Below are 19,845 nucleotides of genomic sequence, written 5' to 3' on the forward strand. Positions count from 1 at the left end.
AAAACTGGTCCTGCTAGTGAAGGTAGGGGACTGGACTCAATGACTTTTCAAGGTCCCTTCCAGTTCTAAAAGAGTGGTATATCTCCAATTATTACCTATCACTTCTATAGTGACAGTTTGTGAATTCCGTTACAACTTTGACCAACTTTTTTAAAAAAACTTCCAATGACAGGAATTCCACAGCCTCCCCTGGAAGCCTATTCCAGAGCTCAGCTACCTTTACAGTTAGTTTAGATATCAGGAAATTTTTTCTAAGTCTCCTTTGCTGCGGATTGAACACTTTACTTCTTGTCCTACCTTCAGTGAACATGGAGAACAATCGCTCACAATTCTCTTTATAGCAGTCCTTAACATAATTGAAGACTCTCATCAGGTGCCCCCTCAGTCTTCTTTTCTCAAGACTAAACGTGCCTAGTTTTTTTTTAACCTTTCCTCAAAGGTCAGATTTTCTAAATCTCTCATTGTTTTTGTTGTTCTCATCTGGACTCTCTCCAATTTGTCCACAAATTTCCTAAAGTGTGGCACCCAGAACTGGACACAGTAGTCCAGCTGAGGCCTCACCAGTGTCAAGTAGAGTGGGATAATTACCTCCCATGTCTTACATATGACACTCCTGTTAATGCACCCCAGAATGATATTAGCCTTTTCGTAACTGCATCACATTGTTGATTCATATTCAATTTGTGATCCACTATAACTCCCAGATCCTTTCCATCAGTACCATCACCTAGCCAACTGTTTCTCATTTTGTAGTTGTACAATTCATGTTTTTCTTCCTAAGTATAGTACTTTGCAGTTTTCTTTACTGAATTTCAGTTTGTTCATTTCAGACCATTTCTCCAATTTGTTAAGATCCTTTCGATTTCTAGTCCGGTCCTCCAAAGTGCTTGTGAACTCCAAGATAGGTGGCTATCCAGTTTGATGTTATCCAAGCTGGATAGACATCTTTCTTGGATGGTGTAGAAGCAACAAATCCTGCTTCTTTGCCTATAACACTTTTGAATCATAGAATCATAGGTTTAAAAAGGACCGCAAAGGTCATCGAGTCTAACCTCCTGCATACTCCCCACTCTATTATCCAAGTCTTTAATCAAAATATTGAATAATACTGGACGCAGGCCGACCCAGACTCACAGATTTTAAGGCCAGAAGGAAACATTGTGATCATCTAGTCTGACCTCCTGCACGTCGCAGTCCACAGAACCTTGCCTACCCACTCCTGTAATAGACCAGTAACCTTGAGTTGAGTTACTGAAGTCCTGAAATCATGATTTAAAGACTTCAAGTTATAGAGAATCCACCATTTACTCTAGTTCAACCCTGCTATTAATTCACACCTCATGCTCATGAAGAAGGCGAAAACTCTCACGGTCTGCCAATCTGGCCAGGGGAAAATTCCTTCCTGATGCCAAATATGGAGATCAGTTAGACCTTGAGCAAGTGGAGAAATGCACCAGCCAGACACCTGGGAAAGAATTCTCCATAGTAACTTAGAGCCTTCCCCATTTAGTGTCCCATTTCTGGCTATTGGAGAACACTTGCTACTAGCAGTTGCATATGGGCCACGTGCCATCATAGGCAGTCTCATCATACAATCCCCTTCATAAGTTAGGTTTTTTGTCCCCACTACTCCCTGTGGAAGGCTGTTCCAGAACGTCACTCCTCTGATGGTTAGAAACCTTCATCTAATTTCATGCCTGAACTTGTTGATGGTTAGTTTATATCCATTTGTTCTAAGGCCAATATTGGCCATTAAAGACCTCCTCTCCCTCCATGATGTTTATCCCCCTGATGTATTTATAAAGAGTAATCATATTTCTCCTCAGCCTTCATTTGGTTAGGCTAAGCAAGTCAAGCTTAAAGGTAATAATTGGAGATATACCAATCTCCTAGAACTGGAGGGGACCTCAAAAGGTTATGGAGTCCAGCCCCCTGCCTTCACTAGCAGGACCAATTTTTGTCCTATACTCCTAAGTGGCCGCCTCAAGGATTGAACACTCAATCCTGGGTTCAGAAAACCAATGCTCAAACCACTGAGCTATCCCTTCCCCTTTTTAAATCTTCTCTTGTAAGGAAGGTTCTGCATTCTTCTGATCATCCTAGTAGCCCTTCTCTGTACCTGTTCCAGTCTGAATTCATCTTTCTTAAACATGAGTGACCAGAATTGCACACAGTATTCCAGATGAGGTCTCATCTGTGCCTTGTATAATGGTAATTACACTTCCCTGTCTCTCCTGGAAATACTTCTCCTGATGCATCCTAGGATTGCATTAGCCTTTTTCATGGCCACATCATATTGATGGGTCATAGTTATCCTGTGACTGACAAGTACACCCGGGTCTTTCTCCTAATCTGTCACTTCCAACTGATATGTCCACAGCTTATAGCAAAAATCCTGTTGTTAGTCCGTAAGTGCATGACTTTGCACTTTATGCTATTAAATTTCATCCCCATTTCTATTACTCTAGTTTTCAAGGTCATCCCATCTTCTTGTATGCTATTATTGATGTCAAAGTCTCATTCTCCCACGCTTTTATAAATCAATGGGATCACACATGAATGGATAGAGTCTGCAATTGTCCAACTTGGCCGAAGAGATGTGCTTTGTATTACATCTGTAAGGAATAGCGGGTTAATTTAGCTGCTAGTCTAGAAAAGATGCCTTCCAAAAGAACAACTCAAATTTTATGAGGAATTTGTTTAACTTGGATAACGAGGGCCTTATCTGCTTACAGTCAAGTCAAAGGCAGCTTTGCCATCAAATCTATGATGAAATTTTAAATAGAACTGTGAATTAAGGATGCAAATATTATAAAAAGTCAATAGGGAGTTGGGTGTCTCATTTTGAAAATCACTCACAAGGTACTTTTTTTTATCCCTTGCCATGGTAGCATTTGAGCAATTCCAAAATATTAATGATTTTATTATCACACATCCTCTGTTATCTTCATTTTCAGGACTGGGAACTAAGGAGCAGAAATATCAAATCTGAGAGTTTTCACAAGAGCTTAATGGTTAGACCCCTTATTTTTAATGATATTTAGGACAAAATTTACGGATTTTGGGCATTTAGGATTAAAGGTATTGATCAGAATGACCCCTTCTGGTCTTGGAATCTAGGAATCTAGGAATCTAGGAGCCTAGTGAGATTTTACAAAAGCATCGAGTTGTCTAACACTCATTGAAATCAATGAGATTTTGGTTCCTTGGCGCTTTTGAAAATTCTACTAGGCACAGAAATATCTTCAAAAATCTGGTCCTAGGTGACTAAATCCTATTGAAATGTAATGGAGTTGAGTGCCCAATTCCCTTTGGCTGCTTTGGAAATCCCAGCCCAAGTGACTGGGCCAAGGCCTCACAGGGAGTCTGTGGCAGAGCTGGAAAAAGAACATTTATCCGCTGAGTCTCAGACCAGGGTCTATTCCACATGACCATCCTCCCTCTTTTCATGAAGCCCGTCATTGCATCTTCTTCATTTGCCTCTTCTTTAATCCTTATCTCATGCCTTTTCCAAAGGATTGAACAGCCATGGCGCCAGTGAGAGAGTGGAACCGCACAGCAGTCATGGAATTCATCCTGCTAGGGTTTGGAAACGGTCCAGGATGCCAGATGATCCCCTCTGTCTTGTTTCTGGTGATTTACACAGTAACCGTGCTGGGAAACACCATCCTGGTCCTCATCATTACAGTCAACTCTCGCCTTCACACCCCCATGTACTTCTTCCTCATGAACCTGTCACTCTTAGACCTCTGCTTCACCTCCACCATCGCCCCCAAAGCCATGGCAAGCTTCCTATCAGGGAGCAAAATCATTTCCTATAACGGATGTGCCACCCAATTCTTCCTCTTCTGTCTCTTCCTCGCCACCGAAGCGTTCCTCCTGGCAGCGATGGCATATGATCGATACACTGCCATCTGCAACCCGCTCCTGTATCCCGTCACCATGTCCAAGAGGGTTTGCATTCAGATGGTGGTAGGGTCATATATCTGTGGCTGTGTGAACGCCATGGTGCAAACAGGCTTCACCTTTACGCTGCACTATTGTGGGCGTAACGAGATCGATCATTTCTTCTGTGATGGCCCTCCCTTGTTCAGTCTCTCCTGCAGTGACACGTACATCAATAATCTTGTGATGTTTACCTTTTGTGGCCTCATCATAGCAAGCACTGCCCTGATTGTGCTCATCTCCTACATCTACATCATCTCCACCGTCCTCAGGATTCGTTCTGCTGAGAGCAGGCACAGAGCCTTCTCCACCTGCACCTCTCACATATTGGTTGTTACTTTATTTTATGGGACCACTGCTTTCATGTACGTCCAGCCCACTTGGTTATCTGCTCTGTACCCAAGGAGAGCAGTATCTGTGTTTTACACCTTTGTCATCCCCATGTTGAATCCCTTCATCTACAGCCTTAGGAACAAGGAAGTTAAAGAAGCTTTGAGAAGGACTATGGGCCACAAATCCTTGACAAAATGAACCTTGCATTTCGACACAGAGAAAGAACACAGCTATGAACCAATGAGTTTTTGAGACATGTGGGTGGACATCTAGTACAACTCATCTGTCTGTCTATGTCTTTCTCTCTGTCTGTCACTATCACCTCTCTCTCTAGTTAACACTCTAATCATGTGCATGTTGGTGGCTCAGGAGATCATTCAGACATGGAGACTAACAGAATTCTAAAATGTCTTTATCATTTATTGAGACCTTCATGCTTCAGGACATGAGCCAACCACTGACTGCCTGTGCTAGGATGAATTTTCCCTCACAGTTTAGCCTATAATTTTCCTTTCTCTGAAGCAGCTGATACTGGCTACCCCTGGAGAAGGGTGCCTGGACTAGAAGAACCACAGGGCTGATGCTGCATGGCAATTTCTCTGTCAAGTGACAATATAGCATGTCAAAAACAATAAAGTATTTCCATAGACTTCAAATCTTTGTGTACATTTTTACATTCCTATATCTGTAGAATAGGTAAGACCCATCTCCAGATCCTGGGGGAGCTGAAATTAGTGTGCACCACAAAAGGATTTAGGCATCTAACTGCTACTGTAGGTGCCTAAATCCAACATTTCAGCGCCACTGAGCTCCACAAAACTCCTGTTCCTTAACCCTGTCGGCCTTTAAAATCCCTAGATTCGTGACTTTCCAACATTCAAGTCCCCAAGGCTCTTTAGTTTCTGCCAGTCAGCATGTGCACGGCCACCTTGGTGCCTATCTGATCCCTAAGCCCCAATGGGGTCCTCAGAGCAGGCGTGGCACCACCTGCCTATCCTGTGGGGATTGATCTGGTAGGTGGTATCAGAGCACACTTATACAGACACAAAATGATGGGGGTAGGGGCAGGTGAGGCCTCCCTTATCACTTTTATCTCATGGGTTGAAATACTCATTTGGGATGTAGAAAACCTGAGTTCAGTTCCCCTCCCTGTGTGATGTGTGGTTGGTATTTGGACTTGGATTTCTAGCCTCCTAGGTGAGTGCCCTAACCCTGGGCTATGGGATATTGTAAGATGAATGTCTCTATCTCTCCCGTAGAAGCTGTTCCACTTAGTATGAAATAATTAAATATACACTGAGCAACAAAGGGAGTGGGAATGGGTCTATTGTGCAGCAGCCTGGGCATCCAACAGAGAGATGCTATTGGGCAAACCCTTCCTTTTTTCAGGCAGAAGGGGGAAACTGAACTGGATTCATCCACAGCCTGGCTTGCTACACTAACCACTGGACCGAAGGGGAGGCCTCCCAGGCCCACCCCCTTGTAGTCATAAAACCCCTGCTCAGCTGCTGAATCCTTAAGGCCCCTAAACTCATGCAGTGCCTAAATTCTCAGTGTAAATGTTCCCTAGATGTCTATGTTTCTGCCTCTGGGCATGTGCGCTGCAGCATCACTTGGGGATCTGGAGCCCTATCATCTGCTTGAGAGCCCAGCACAAATTTCCAGACTGGGAGAAGGTGGGTGTTCCTCTGTCTACCTAGCATGCAGGGCCTGATCTGGTAGGATGTGCTCAAAAATCCAAATAAAAAGCAGGAGAGGGGCTGGGCCTTCCTTATAACCTTAGCCTAGTGCTTACCTTTAGTTCTAGCCCCACATACCCTGAGGGGGAGAAGGAAGCTGAATAGGAATCTGATACCTCTCAGATGAGGGACTGAACCACTGAGCTATGAAGTCTTCAGATTTGGAGCTCCCTCAGTCTGTCCTGTTGAAGCCATTCAGCTTTGGAGGAATAGAAAGAATCATATCGCTTGGGGGGCAGGAGAGAGAGATTGCATGAGAATGACTCTGTATCATGGGGGTTAGAGGCCTTACCTCAAATGTAGAAGACTTTGGATCTGTCCCCCCATACAGTGATGCTTTAATTATTTATTTTTGAAGTGGGACTACACGAATGGGAGAGATTGAGAGGGCCCCACATGAGAACATCCCATAGACCAGTGGTTAGAGACTTACATGGGAGGTGGCAGAGCCCTGTTCAGCCCACTTCTGCCCCTCAGGCAGAATGGGGATTTGAACCCATGGTTTCCTAGGTGAGCACACGGACCACTACTGGGCTAAGAGCAATGAGGGAGGGAATTCTTCCCCACCGCTTGCAAGAAACATCTTAGGTGCCAAACTCTAGGTGAGGGCTCACAGCTGAGGTGGGTGCAGAACTCCCTGAAAGGGGTGGGGCTTAACACCCACCCACTGCTTGGCACCTCTCATTGGCTAGCTTAGGCAAGGAGCCACGCAGCATGCGGACTTTGTGAATCCCATTCTCAGCCACCTGTCTCCCTGCATTTATTGTACGGGAAGCCTGAGCACCAAACTAAGGCTTCATGAATCCCAGTGATTTTGAAGGCAACTAAAAGATGACTCTGACCATCACAACACCTAAATCCCTTGGTGAATCAAGGCCTAGGTACCTAAATACCTTGATAAATCAGGAACAAAGTGCCTAAAAGTTAGACATTGCAATACCTAAGTCCCTTCGTGGTTTGAGCCCCAAATGACTTCCATAGAGCCACCTTGTATTACACCAGCAGAGGATCTTGTTTTTGCAGTATCTCAAATGCCATGGTAACTGCTGCAAAATGGTCAACAATGTGACACCTGTATCAGGTTGTGGTCACTGCAGGCTAGATCCACAAAGGGAACTTAGTCTTAGACTGGGCCAGAGGGAGGTCTCCCTGTGCTCTGCTGTGAATCAAGAGTAACACCACTGAAGTCAATGTAGTTGTACTTTTGTAAAGCTTTTGTTAATGAAACAAGAACAAGGCACATCCTCTGCATTTGCAAGAGGCCATGAATTTAGTGACAGGAGCTTATGAAAACACATGTGTTTTTTGATCTGGCCATGAAACGAAAACATTTTGGGCCCCATTCTATACATTTCAATGAAGCAAAAATCCACTTACCTTCAATGGGGATTTTGGTGGTATATGACGGTAGCGGTGCCTTCTCCCAGCCCCTCCACATATGCAGTCAGAGAGCAACTGAAGTGCAGCACCTGTGTCCTTTTATTGTTTGTATCTGTTCCCACCACCTCTTATTTACAGATATCTTCAGAGACCAACACTCTGGGAGACTACTACTCCCATGGAAGTACTACTACTCCTAGGACCGGCAAATTGTTTTATGGAAATGAGTGTAACTAAATTAGCTGTGTATGCATAGGAAATGGAATGTTAACTTCAAAGTGGTGGGTCAGTGTGTGCTTAACAGAGAAGGATCCCCAGTCACATGCTCTGCTCAAAACACTTGGCAGCCCGTTTCAGCTATAAAGAATGAAACCTTAGGCCAGTTATAACTCTCTTCTTTTCTTTATAAATTTTAATTAGTTTCCTAAGGATTGGCTGACAGCATGATATTTGGGTAAGATCTGAAATGTTTCACACTCAACTCAACAGCATTTCTCTGTCTGTCTGTAATGCAAAAACTTTGGAATGCCACATCTGATCAATTCCAAATCTTCAGGGAATGTTTTAGGCATCAGTGGCCAGAGCCCTGTTGATTTTAGGGGAAATCAGAAAACCAAAAGGGGAAAAATGTGGGACACATAGAGCTCCAGCCATCTGATTAGCACTGCCAAAGCGACAACCACGTCTGCAATTCTCCATAGATCATACATGGTGCCATTAAAGCCTTTCATCATGACAATACTCCATCGCAAAAAATCTGCAACATTCTATTAGTGATATGCATTGTAATTGCAGGGGGAGGAGGTGGGTAGGTGGATCTTTGGATATTGGTTTTTATTTTTAGAGGACCATAAGTGAGTGAGGAGAACAGCAAACAGACATTTCCCCTGTCTGGGCCTCGTTTCCCAATTCTAAAACAGGGATAATGAAAGTGACCTCCTTTGTAAAGTGCTTTGAGATCTACATATGAAAAACACTAAAAAGAGGTAAGAATTATTAAAATTGAAAAATATTATTTGTTTCCCAAAAAAGCAATCAAAATGAAAATTCCATGCAGAATTTGAAATTTGGAAAAAAAATCATGTTTAAAATTGAAATGAAAACTTTGATTTCAATGTCAGGGAAATACAATTTCTTTGCTTATTTAATCACATTTTTTTTTCAAAAAACCAAATATTTCATTGATGTGTTTTTTTGGGACTATCTAGTGAGGATCTAGCTCTCTCCAATTTTGCATCTGAGACTCCCATGAAGAAGCACTTTCCTTGTGATCCACAATCTTCCCTACACTGAACCCCTAGGACCCATCAGGAATCTGTGGAACGTCAGAGGTGTGCCCCATCAGGGCTGCAGGAAGATGAATGGAGACAGTGGTTAGCAGAGGGCTTGTCTCAATGTGTAGACTGTTCCTCTTCACTCCCAAGGACCCCAGGACTGGCGATGACCACTGGTGGAGCTCACAAATTCTGCTGAAACAGAGTTACTCACAAACGGGCCTGAGGGGAGAGTGGAATTTAGTAAACAAAGGGAATTACCAAGCAAGTGGCTTTTTTGTTAAGATGGAGTTAATATTCATTTGATATCAGTAATGCAGTGGGATTATATCATAATCATTATCATCATTGTTCCTTCTGCAGGCACATTTTGCAAGTAATAAATGGAGAAGAATCTCACCACCCCAGTAACAGAATTTGTCCTCTTGGGTCTCACTCAGAATCCTAAGCTGCAGCGAATCCTCTTTGTGGTTTTCTTCATCATCTATGTGAACACTTGGCTGGGAAACTTCACCATCATCACCACTGTGATCACTGACCACCAGCTCCACACCTCCATGTACTTCCTGCTGGCCAACTTGGCTTTCTTGGATGTCAGTGAATCATCAGTAAATGCTCCAAAATTGCTCTCAGGTCTCCTCACCCAGAGTAAAACTATCTCATTCAATGAGTGCATCCTCCAGATGTTCTTCTTCCACTTCATTGCTGGTGCTATGGTCTTTTTACTTGTGGTGATGGCTGCCGATAGGTACGTGGCCATCTATAAACCACTGAGATACATGACTATCATGAACCGGGGTGTGTGTGTGGTGTTAGAGTTAAATGCATGGCTGGGTGGATTGGTTCACTCTGCTGTTCAGCTTGGACTCCTCCAGTTGCCGTTCTGTGGTCCAAATGTCCTGGACAATTTCTACTGTGATATCCCGCAAGTCATCAAACTGGCCTGCACCGACACTCACTTGGTTGAATGGCAGATGGTCTTCAATGCTGGAGTGCTGCTCATAATAATATTCATCATTCTGCTGATTTCCTACACTGTCATCTTAGTCAAGATCAGGACACATGTCATGGAAGGGAACCCAGATTACTGTTCTCCTCACACCTTCTATGGGCCATCTTAATTATCACTTCAAAAAGTTTTTTTTCCTCCTGCTAACGATAGCTCATCTCAATTGATTAGACTCTGCCTGTTGGTATGCATACTTCCACCTTTTCATGTTCTCTGTATGTATAAATATCTCCTGTCTGTGTGTTCCATTCTATGCATCCGAAGAAGTGAGCTTTAGCTCACGAAAGCTCATGCTAAAATAAATTTGTTAGTCTTTAAGGTGCCACAAGAACTCCTGTTTTTTTTGCAGATTACTGTGGTGTGTTTACAATTCATACCCAGCATCTTCATTTATGCTCGGCACTTCAAGCAGTTCATGCTAGACAAGGTGATATCTGTCATTTACACCGTAATCACCCCGATGCTGAACTTGATGATCTACACGTTGAGAAACGCCGAGATGAAGAAGGCCATCAGGAGACTGATGAGGAGAATGCTCTTCTCGGGGAGGGAAAGAGAGACATAATTGATCTTCCAATTTTACATTTGTGTTAAAAATCTAATTTGTGCACTGTATCAGACAGCAGATATATGTGGCATGTGAAAAGTGTGCGGAGTAAAAAGAGATCAAATACTGCACACTCAAGAGAATCTGTGCTCACAAACACATTATAGAATGAGGGCAAGGACCTCCATGTAAGTAAAAAAAGCAGTGGGTATAAATAAGACATAGCTCCATGAGGGTAAATGGGTCAGTTCCCAGCAGGAGGAAATGGGGGCATCCTTCCTAATTGGCTTCCACCAGTTGGGCTTTTGACACTGAGAATTGCTGGCTGAAATCCCTCTAAGAATGATTTCAACTAATGAGGAACTCATGAAAATCAGTTCCTTCTCCGAAAAAAGATCTGTTCAGTAAATTGTGTATCAGAACTAATGTACTGATTGTGGTGAGGAAATTACTATAAAATATTTCAGCAGGTGAATAGGCGCAATCTTTTGCTTTATGGCTTATTCCTTTCTTCCTTTTATATATATACCATTTATCCACATTTATCATGTGACTTCATATAAGAGTGCTTTAATAACACTGAGATATTATTTTAATAATTAATTGGTTTCAATTTTGTTATATAATATTTCTATTTCTGTCTATGACTTCACAGGTTAAACTAAATTCGTCTTTCGTGGCCTTTTGTGTTAATCATGATGTAAAAGTGCAGTTATAAATAGAGGAGGGAAACATTTTTTCTTGGATTTGTTATAGTGTCCTTTTCACTGGCAATCTATAAATAACATTATAAAATGTTTTCATATATTTTCTAGATTTTTATTTTCAAGGAAAAAAGCAACTTTCTTTCCTAAATATATTTAGTTTTAAATTTTTCTACATTTCCTCCTTTTTTTCTAAGAAAGAAAGAAAGAAAGAAAGAAAGAAAGAAAGAAGCAGTTATGAGATTTTTACAATATGAGGAAAACAAATAAAAATAGATGTGTTAACTTTTCAAAGAAAATTTTGCTTTTTTCCTTTCCCAAGCAGTTCTATATTTTCAAATGTGATGTACTAAAGAAAGTTCTGTAGTGAAAAATAGTTAAAAAGGGTCTCTCTTTCCTGAAAAGATGGACCCTCCATGTGTATCAGAATTGGCTTTTCAGATCCAAAATGAATTATGACTATGTATACTCCTGTAAAATCTCCTAGCCAATGTGGCTCTAAGACAATAGCTAGCAACTACCTCTGGCAGTAACGTCTTAAAAAAAAACTGTTAATGAATTTCAAATCAAGTACACCTGTATATAATGGAATGAAGACAACAGGAATGTAAAAAAAATAATAATAAAGGAATGGTTTTCAGCAGAGCTGAGTGGGGGCAGAGAATGAGGAGGACGGGGCTACAAAGGAGCACTGAGACAGGGTGTGAAGGGGACAAAAACATTTTTAAATATGTTGAAAACATTATGTATCATGAATATTTTTTTACTGGCATGAGGATTTTAAAATAAGGTGGCTTTTTACTGAAATTAGAAAATAAAGTGAAAATATTTCTAATACGTTCTTGAGAATTGAGGCATAAAAATAAAAGCATAAAATCAAAATATAATTAATTCACTCTTTGGGTTTATTATTCTTCGCCTTTTTCTCTTCCTCTCTTTCATTTCTCATTAGAAAAAGATTATAAAGTACAAAAAGATTAAAAGGAGACAGTAGTAAAAAACCAACAAAAGAAAACAAAACTGAAAAATCAAAAGCTAATCAATTTAGTCAAATATGTCACAAATATTTATTTTTAAAAGAATACGTTATTTTTGAAACCTTTGAAATGCAAATGTTGTTTAAAATTTTTGTGAAATATTTTGTCTATAACTAGGTTAAAAAGAATTAGATAAATTCATAGAGGATATTTCCATCAATGGCTATTAGCTAAGATGGTCAGGGATGCAACCTCATGCTCTTGGTGTCTCTAAGCTACGGACTGCCAGATGCTGGGAGTGGACAACAGGGAATGGATCATTTGATAATTGCCATGTCCTGTTCATTTCCTTTGGGGCATCTGGCATGTGCCACTGCTGAAGGACAGGATACTGGGCTAGATCAACCACTGGTCTGACCCACTATCGCAGTTCTTATATTTATAACTTTTAAGGAGTTAAATTGTTGTTTGATTTTGAACATTAATTAAGCAAAGGAAGGCCTCTTCTTATTCAACCGATCTGCAGTCCAGGTGTATCATTGATTTTCAGTGGGACTTTTGCTCCTAAAATCTTAGAATCATAGAATCATAGAATATCAGGGGTGGAAGGGACCTCAGGAGGTCATCAAGTCCAACCCCCTGCTCAAAGCCGGACCAATCCCCAACTAAATCATCCCAGCCAGGGCTTTGTCAAGCCTGACCTTAAAAACCTCCGAGGAAGGAGATTCCACCACCTCCCTAGGTAACCCATTCCAGTGCTTCACCACCCTCCTAATGAAAAAGTTTTTTCCTAATATCCAACCTAACCCTCCCCCACTGCAACTTGAGTCCATCACTCCTTGTTCTGTCATCTGCTAGCACAGAGAACAGGTAGTTGAAAGCAGCTATCAAATCCTCCCTCAATCTTCTCTTCTGCAGACCAAATAATCCCATTTCCCTCAGCCTCTCCTCATAAGTCATGTGCTCCAGCCCCCTAATCATTTTTTGTTGTCCTCCGCTGGACTTTCTCCAATTTTTCCACATCCTTCTTGTAGTGTGAGGCCCAAAACTGGACACAGTACTCCAGATGAGGCATCACCAATGTTGAATAGAGGAGAATGATCACATTCCTCCATCTGCTGGTAATGTCCCTACTTATACAGCCCAAAATGCCATTTGCCTTCTTGGCAAACAAGGGCACACTGTTGACTCATATCCAGCTTCTCATCCACTGTAACCCCTAGGTCCTTTTCTGCAGAACTCCTGCCGAGCCATTCAGTCCCTAGTCTGTAGCAGTGCTTGGGATTCTTCCATCCTAAATGAAGGACTCTGCACTTTTCCTTGTTGAACCTCATCAGATTTCTTTTGGCCCAATCCTCCAATTTGTCTAGGTCCCTCTGTATGCTATCCCTACCCTCCAGCATATCTACCACTCCTCCCAGTTTAGTGTTATCTGCAAACATTGCTGAGGGTGCAGTCCACGCCATTCTCCAGATTTTTAATGAAGATATTGAACAAAACCGGCCCTTGGACTGACCTTTGGGGCACTCCACTTGATACCAATCTGCCAACTAGGACATGGAGCCACTGTATCACTACTTGTTTAGCCCGACGATCTAGACAGTTTCTGTCCACCTTATAGTCCATTCATCCAGCCCATACTACTTTAACTTGCTGGCAAGAATACTGTGGGACACTGTATCAAAAGCTTTGCTAAAGTCAAAGAATAACACATCCACTGCTTTCCCCTCATCCACAGAGCCAGTTTATCTCATCACAGAAGGCAAATTAGGTTAGTGAGGCATGACTTGCCCTTGGTGAATCCATGCTGACTGTTCCTGATCACTTTTCTCTCCTCTAAGTGCTTCAGGATTGATTCCTTGAGGACTGCTCCCTCCATGATTTTTCCAGGGGACTGAGGTGAGGCTGACTGGCCTGTAGCCATTGATCAATACCCATTGAGCCTGTTAAGTGCTTTTGAAATTCCATGTTTATCTGCTGTAGTGATGGAGACCATATAGTTAGCACCTACATAGATAAATACATAGAGAACCTTGGAGAAAACAGTATAGCTGGTGTAAAGCCCAAGACATCAACCAATTTAGATTCTGTTGCAAAACAATTCTAAAGTGAAGGGACCTTTCCTGGAATTGGCCTGCCCACAACCTTCCAGGTTAGAAATCTTTTCTATTCTATAAAAGCAGCAAAGAATCCTGTGGCACCTTATAGACGTTTTTCAGCATGAGCTTTCGTGGGTGAATACCCACTTCTTCGGATGCAAGTAGTGGAAATTTCCAGGGGCAGGTTTATATATGCGAGCAAGATGCAAGCTACAGATAACGAGGTTAGTTCAATCAGGGAGGATGAGGCCCTGTTCCAGCAGTTGAGTGAAAGCCAAGGGAGGAGAAACTAGTTCTATAGTTGGCAAGCCATTTCACAGTCTTTGTTTTATCCTGAGCTGATGGTGTCAAATTTGCAGATGAACTGGAGCTCAGCAGTTTCTCTTTGAAGTCTGGTCCTGAAGTTTTTTTGCTGCAGGATGGCCACCTTAAGATCCTGCTATTGTGTGGCCAGGGAGGTTGAAATGTTCTCCTACAGGTTTTCGTATATTGCCATTCCTAATATCTGATTTGTGTCCATTTATCCTTTTCCTTAGAGACTGTCCAGTTTGGCCGATGTACATAGCAGAGGGGCATTGCTGGCATACGATGGCATATATTACATTGGTGGACGTACAGGTGAATGAACTGGTGATGGTGTGTCTGATCTGGTTAGGTCCTGTGATGGTGTCGCTGGTGTAGATATGTGGGCAGAGTTGGCATCGAGGTTTGTTGCATGGATTGGTTTCCCTGAGCTAGATTTACTGAAAAAAAAATGGTGGGGGGCGGTTTGTGCAGTTACTGGTGAGAAATATGCTTCAGGTTTGGCAGGTTGTCAGTGGGCGAGGAACTGGGTTTGCCACACCCAAGGCCTGTGAACAGTGTGGGATCATTGTCCAGGATGAGGTTGTAGATTCCCTGATGATGCGCTGGAGGGGTTTTAGCCTGGGGACTGTATGTGATGGCCAGTGGAGTCCCTGTTGGTTTCTTTTCTTGTTTGTCTTGCAGTAGAGAGGCTTTCTCTGGGTACACGTCCTGGCTCTGTTGATCTATCTCCTTATTTCCCTCGTGCGGGTACTGTAGATTTTGAGAAATGCTTGGAGGAGATTCTTTGTAGGTGTTTGGTCTCTGTACCTGTTTGGTTAGAGCAGATGCGGTTGTACCTCAGTGCTTGGCTGTAGAGAATGGCTTTTCTTCATGTGGTGTGGCCCCCCGGGGATTGGTAAGCCCCCCCTGGAGGCATGAAGGTAGGCATAGCGGCTCCGGTAGGTTTTCGGTATAGGGTGGTGTTAATGATGACCATCAATTATTTGCAACCGTAGTGTCCCTAGGAAGTTGGACCTCACCGTGTTAGAATTGGTCCAGGCTGAGGTTGATGGAGGGGTGGAAGCTGTTGAAATCTCATGCTGCAAAACGTCCGTATAGTCTATAAAGGTAGCCACAGGATTCTTTGCTGCTTTTTACAGATCCAGAACCACTAAACACGACTACCCCGTCTGATACTTTCTATTCTAATCTTATTCTATTCTAAACTAGTACATTTATGTCTATTCTGTTCTATTATAAACTAGTAGAGGTGGGTCTATTCTATTATATTCAAAGCACAAATAAGGGATATTATCAGAGTTTGATACTGAATCTAATTCAGTAAAATTAAGGAAATAGAATATTCCAACTGAGATGTTATTAATATCAGGTTCCACACAATAAATTACCATGTTCCTTTTTATTCAGCTGGAATGTTGAAATTTGGGAACCCTGAGTTGGCTGCTGAAGTCCAAAATGAGACCAAATTTGAATTTGACCATTCAGTCAGAGATCATCTGAAAAGTCATCAGTATTTTCATCTCCCCATCAACTCAACTTTCTGGAAACTGGCCCTAAACCCAAGAAATCCAGACTAATTTTCCCTACAGTATCTAACCCTTTGATCAGATTTAATTATCTTCACAGTGTCAAGGAAGAGGAACCCAGGAGTCCATGAGATTTATACTACTGTTAGGGTATAAAAAGGTAGGTGGGCAGTTTTTTCTAATTATTGGCTTGGGTTCTTAGAAGAGTCTAAGTGAGTTAGGAGGAGAACACAAAGCCCATAGAGCATTTACTTCTAAAACTATCCAAAGATATTTTGTAAGACTAGCCCTGTCTGACAAGGCTTTTCCTTAGACCAGCAGCGCTATGCTGCTCTGATTCTGTAAAGATGTTAACTCTAGAGCAGACTGGAGCCAAGGAAATTGAAAACTGGAAAAAGACCAGGGAAATGACCCTATTCTGTAGATGAAACCTGAGTGAGAATTCTCTGCACCTAATTCCAACCCTCACCTTGCCTTATTCTACTCTGAAAATCTCCAAGGACCGTATGTGAGTTAGTGGAGGGTCCCAAGAAGTTGTCCATCAGCGAGGTAGAAATTGAACCCCAAATACCCAGAGAGCTAAAGCCAGTGATTTACCCGCAAAGTCATCCTCCCATCTCTCCCCATAGTAACAGAGCACTGTCCTTTAAGGATTGAGATTTTTCGTGCTGGTTAACATTGCCTTTGCAGGAAAAACAAAATATCCTGCCGAAATTGAGTTCTTTCTTCAAAACGCCAAATGCTGGGGAGGAACAATCTCTTATTCCATTTTTTATACCAGAAACTTTGAACTGGACGATTTCATTTTCTTACTTTTTGAAGTGAAAGAAAAGTAAGCAAAAGTGTTTCCCAACTCCCAGCCACATTATAAAAAAACCACTTTCTCAGACATTTTTATTTTCCTTTCATTTTTAACTTTGGAGAAAAAGAGGTAAAAGAAAAAAAGAGGGAGACAACTGGGTCATGGTGAGATTAGAAAGTGGCATAGCCAAGTAGAGAGTGCACTGGGGGTGGAACTCAGAAAAGTTGTCTTTTTTTTCCTAGTCCTGGCTCTGCTAGATGTCTGCCAGTTAATTGGACAACTCGCCTTTCTCCTCTTTCTCCTTCAGTTTTCTCGCATCTGTAAAAACTGGGATATGGAAAATGAAAGTGTCCATCTGCTGTAAGGTGCTTTGAGATGGAGGAAAAGCTCTAAAAAGAGGTAAGTATTAATAAAATAAAAAAAGAGTTTCATAGTTGCTGATCCCAGAAAAAGGAAACAAAGTGAAAATTGCAATTAGAACTTTGATATTCTGAAAAATAAGTGGTTTAAAATTGAAATGACAAATTGGATTTGAATAGCAGTGAAATCCAAAGTTTTTATTTTTCCTTATGCTTTAGAAAATAAACCATTTTTTAAAACAAAAACAAAACAAATATTTTATTGGTGTGTTTTGTTTTAAAAAATGACTCTTTTCCATCAGCTCTAGATGATTTTCAAAAAAGCTAATTGGGAGTTCACGCATCCATAAAAAAAAAAAAAAAAAAATTTTCAAAGGCAGCTTTTGCATATTTCACTTCAGATGCATGTCTGGAAACCTTTATGGGTGGATTTTCCAATGCGAATGTTTAAAGTTCAGCACCAGAATCCATTGGAACCGAAATACTGCAACTTAATTTTTCAGAGATATTGAGCACATGCTATTCCTGCTGAAGTCAATCAGACTAAATTCCTTCTCTTTCTGTAGCCCCGAGAAAATGCCAAAGGGGTCAAAGGCCATCACTGTGTTAAAGCGGGTTACAGGTGCTCAGTACCTCTGATAATCAAGCCATGAATTGGGCATCTGAAGCCTCAAAATTGGTGGTTCTTAAATTTTCCATTCCATCTCCCCTCCAATCTAGTGGGAATCTAGGTGGGATCTCCCTTCCATTTAGCATCTTTGACCTCTACGTTGAGAAGCCTTGGGCTCTGAGAATCTCCACTAAGCATGCTCTCTCCACATCCACATTCTTCCCAACCCTGAACTTCTAGGTCCCCATCAGGAATCTGTGGACCATGGGAGGTCTTCACCATCAGGGCTGCAGGACAGTTAATGGTGACAATGGTTGGCTGAGGGCTTGTTTGGGTGAGTAGTCCACTCCCAAGGACCCCAGAACTGGAAACAATCACTGGTGGAGCTCATAAGTTTCACTGAAGAAGAGTTATGCACAATTGGGGCTGAGGACACTGTTTGGAATTTAGCAAATAAAGGTAATTCCCAAACATATATTTTTAAAGGTGGAGTTTAATATTAATTTAATATCAGTAATGCACCAGGATTACATCACAATTATTATCATCACTCTTCCCTCTGCAGGCACATTTTGAAGCTAATAAATGGAGAAGAACCTCACCATCCCAGTGACAGAATATGTTCTCTGGGGCCTCACCCAAAATCCTGAGCTGCAGTGATTACTTTATGTTTTTTTTCATAGTCTATGTGAGCGCTTGGTGGGAAATTTCATCATCATCACAATCGTGATCATTGACCACCAGCTCCACACTGTGATACATCCACACTGTACTTCCTGAACAGATCTTCACTCCCTGTGTATCAGAATTCAGTTTTCAGATCCAAAAGTGAATGATAACTATCTATAGTCCTGTAAGCGTGCTTAATTTGTGCCAGGGCTTGCCAGGGCTGAGCCCCAGCACTCTATGCTTGTCAATTCATAGCCCCGGCACCTCTGGGATTGCTGTATCAGTTATGAATGTAAAAAAATTGCTTGAGTCCCGGCACCTCTTTCATTACAAATTAAGCACTGCCTATTGAAGATCTCCTGAACCAACACTGCTCTGAGAAAATAGTGACAAGCTAGTTCTGACAGTAATATCTTTAAAAAAATCATGAATTTCAGATCAGTTACACCTAGATATAATGGATGAAGTCTATGGGAATATAAAAAAATATAAAGACTGGTATTTAGGGTGACCAGATAGCGAATGTGAAAAATCGGGACTGGGGTGGGGAGGTAATAAGAGCCTATACAAGAAAAAGACCCCAAAATCGGGACCATCCCTATAAAATCAGGACATCTGGTCTCCCTAATGGTATTCAACAGAGGTGAGTAGGGACAGAGAGTGATGAGGGTGGGGCTGCCCTGGCATCCTTGAGAGCAGCATGTGATGGGTACAGGGTTGCACAGGGTCACTGAAAGCAGCATCTGAAAAGGAGTGGTTGTACAGGGCTCACGGAAGGGAGAGGTTGAAGGATAAGAGGATGCCCAGTGTTAAAGTTGGGCAGAGTGCTATAAGGACACCTCACTCTTTTTCCCTTCCCAGTGACTATCCACTGTCATCATGAATGACTGTGAATTGCCAATATGAATGGCAATATCTAGTCTTCGCCTGGGTGATAGTGAGTATTGCTCTACCGCTTGGTTGGTGATGTGGTCACCTGAGATGGGGGACACAAGGTCATGTTCCTGCTCTATTAGAAGTTTAATTATTTATAAAAAAATATTGAACAGCTTCAATAGGCGAGACAGAGAAGTACTCAGCCCAGACTATCCCATAGCCCAGTGTCAGGGTGTTTTCCTATAATGGGGGAGACCCTCATTCAATTCCTTTATTCTCATTAGATGGGCATTGAGGGGGAATGAATCCAGGTGTCTTACATTTTTTATGATTGCCATGCTGCCACTGGGTAAGGCTTATGAGGGAGCACCCTACCACTACCACCATGCTGTTTGCCTTCTGTGGTTTTGGAAATATTTTCATTTGCTTTTGGCAAAATGCCTGAAAGTCTAAACAAAATTTCTCAGGTTGATACAGAATGAAACACTTTGCTTTGACATTACCAATGTGTCAGTTTGTTTCGAGGTCAAAACTTCTTGGACTTTTCAATCACCAAAATGTTTTTTTTAAATGTTATTTTCTGTTTGACCTGAAACTGAACATTAATTTCAAATTTGTAAACAGCCAGTGAACCAAAAAAGTGCATTATTCACCAACTCTACATGTAATGACTTGGCATGGTCAGAATCC

General features: G+C 41.8%; 1 protein-coding gene and 1 pseudogene across 1 annotated transcript; both read left to right on the forward strand.

The window, feature by feature from the left end:
- Nucleotides 1-3,528: 3,528 nt before the first annotated feature.
- On the forward strand, nt 3,529-4,476 carry LOC123346816 (olfactory receptor 12-like). Its single transcript, XM_044984270.1, has one exon. It carries the CDS (start codon nt 3,529-3,531, stop codon nt 4,474-4,476), a length of 948 nt encoding a protein of 315 aa, XP_044840205.1.
- Nucleotides 4,477-7,730: 3,254 nt separating this feature from the next.
- LOC123346522 lies at nt 7,731-10,245 on the forward strand (annotated as a pseudogene).
- Nucleotides 10,246-19,845: the final 9,600 nt, after the last annotated feature.

Source organism: Mauremys mutica, chromosome 12 (assembly GCF_020497125.1).
Source record: "Mauremys mutica isolate MM-2020 ecotype Southern chromosome 12, ASM2049712v1, whole genome shotgun sequence".
NCBI classification, from domain to species: Eukaryota; Metazoa; Chordata; order Testudines; family Geoemydidae; genus Mauremys; species Mauremys mutica.

Coding starts and splice junctions, on each gene's coding strand:
- LOC123346816 (XM_044984270.1), top strand. CDS start 3,529: ATGGCGCCAGTGAGAGAGTGGAACCGCACAGCAGTCATGGAATTCATC.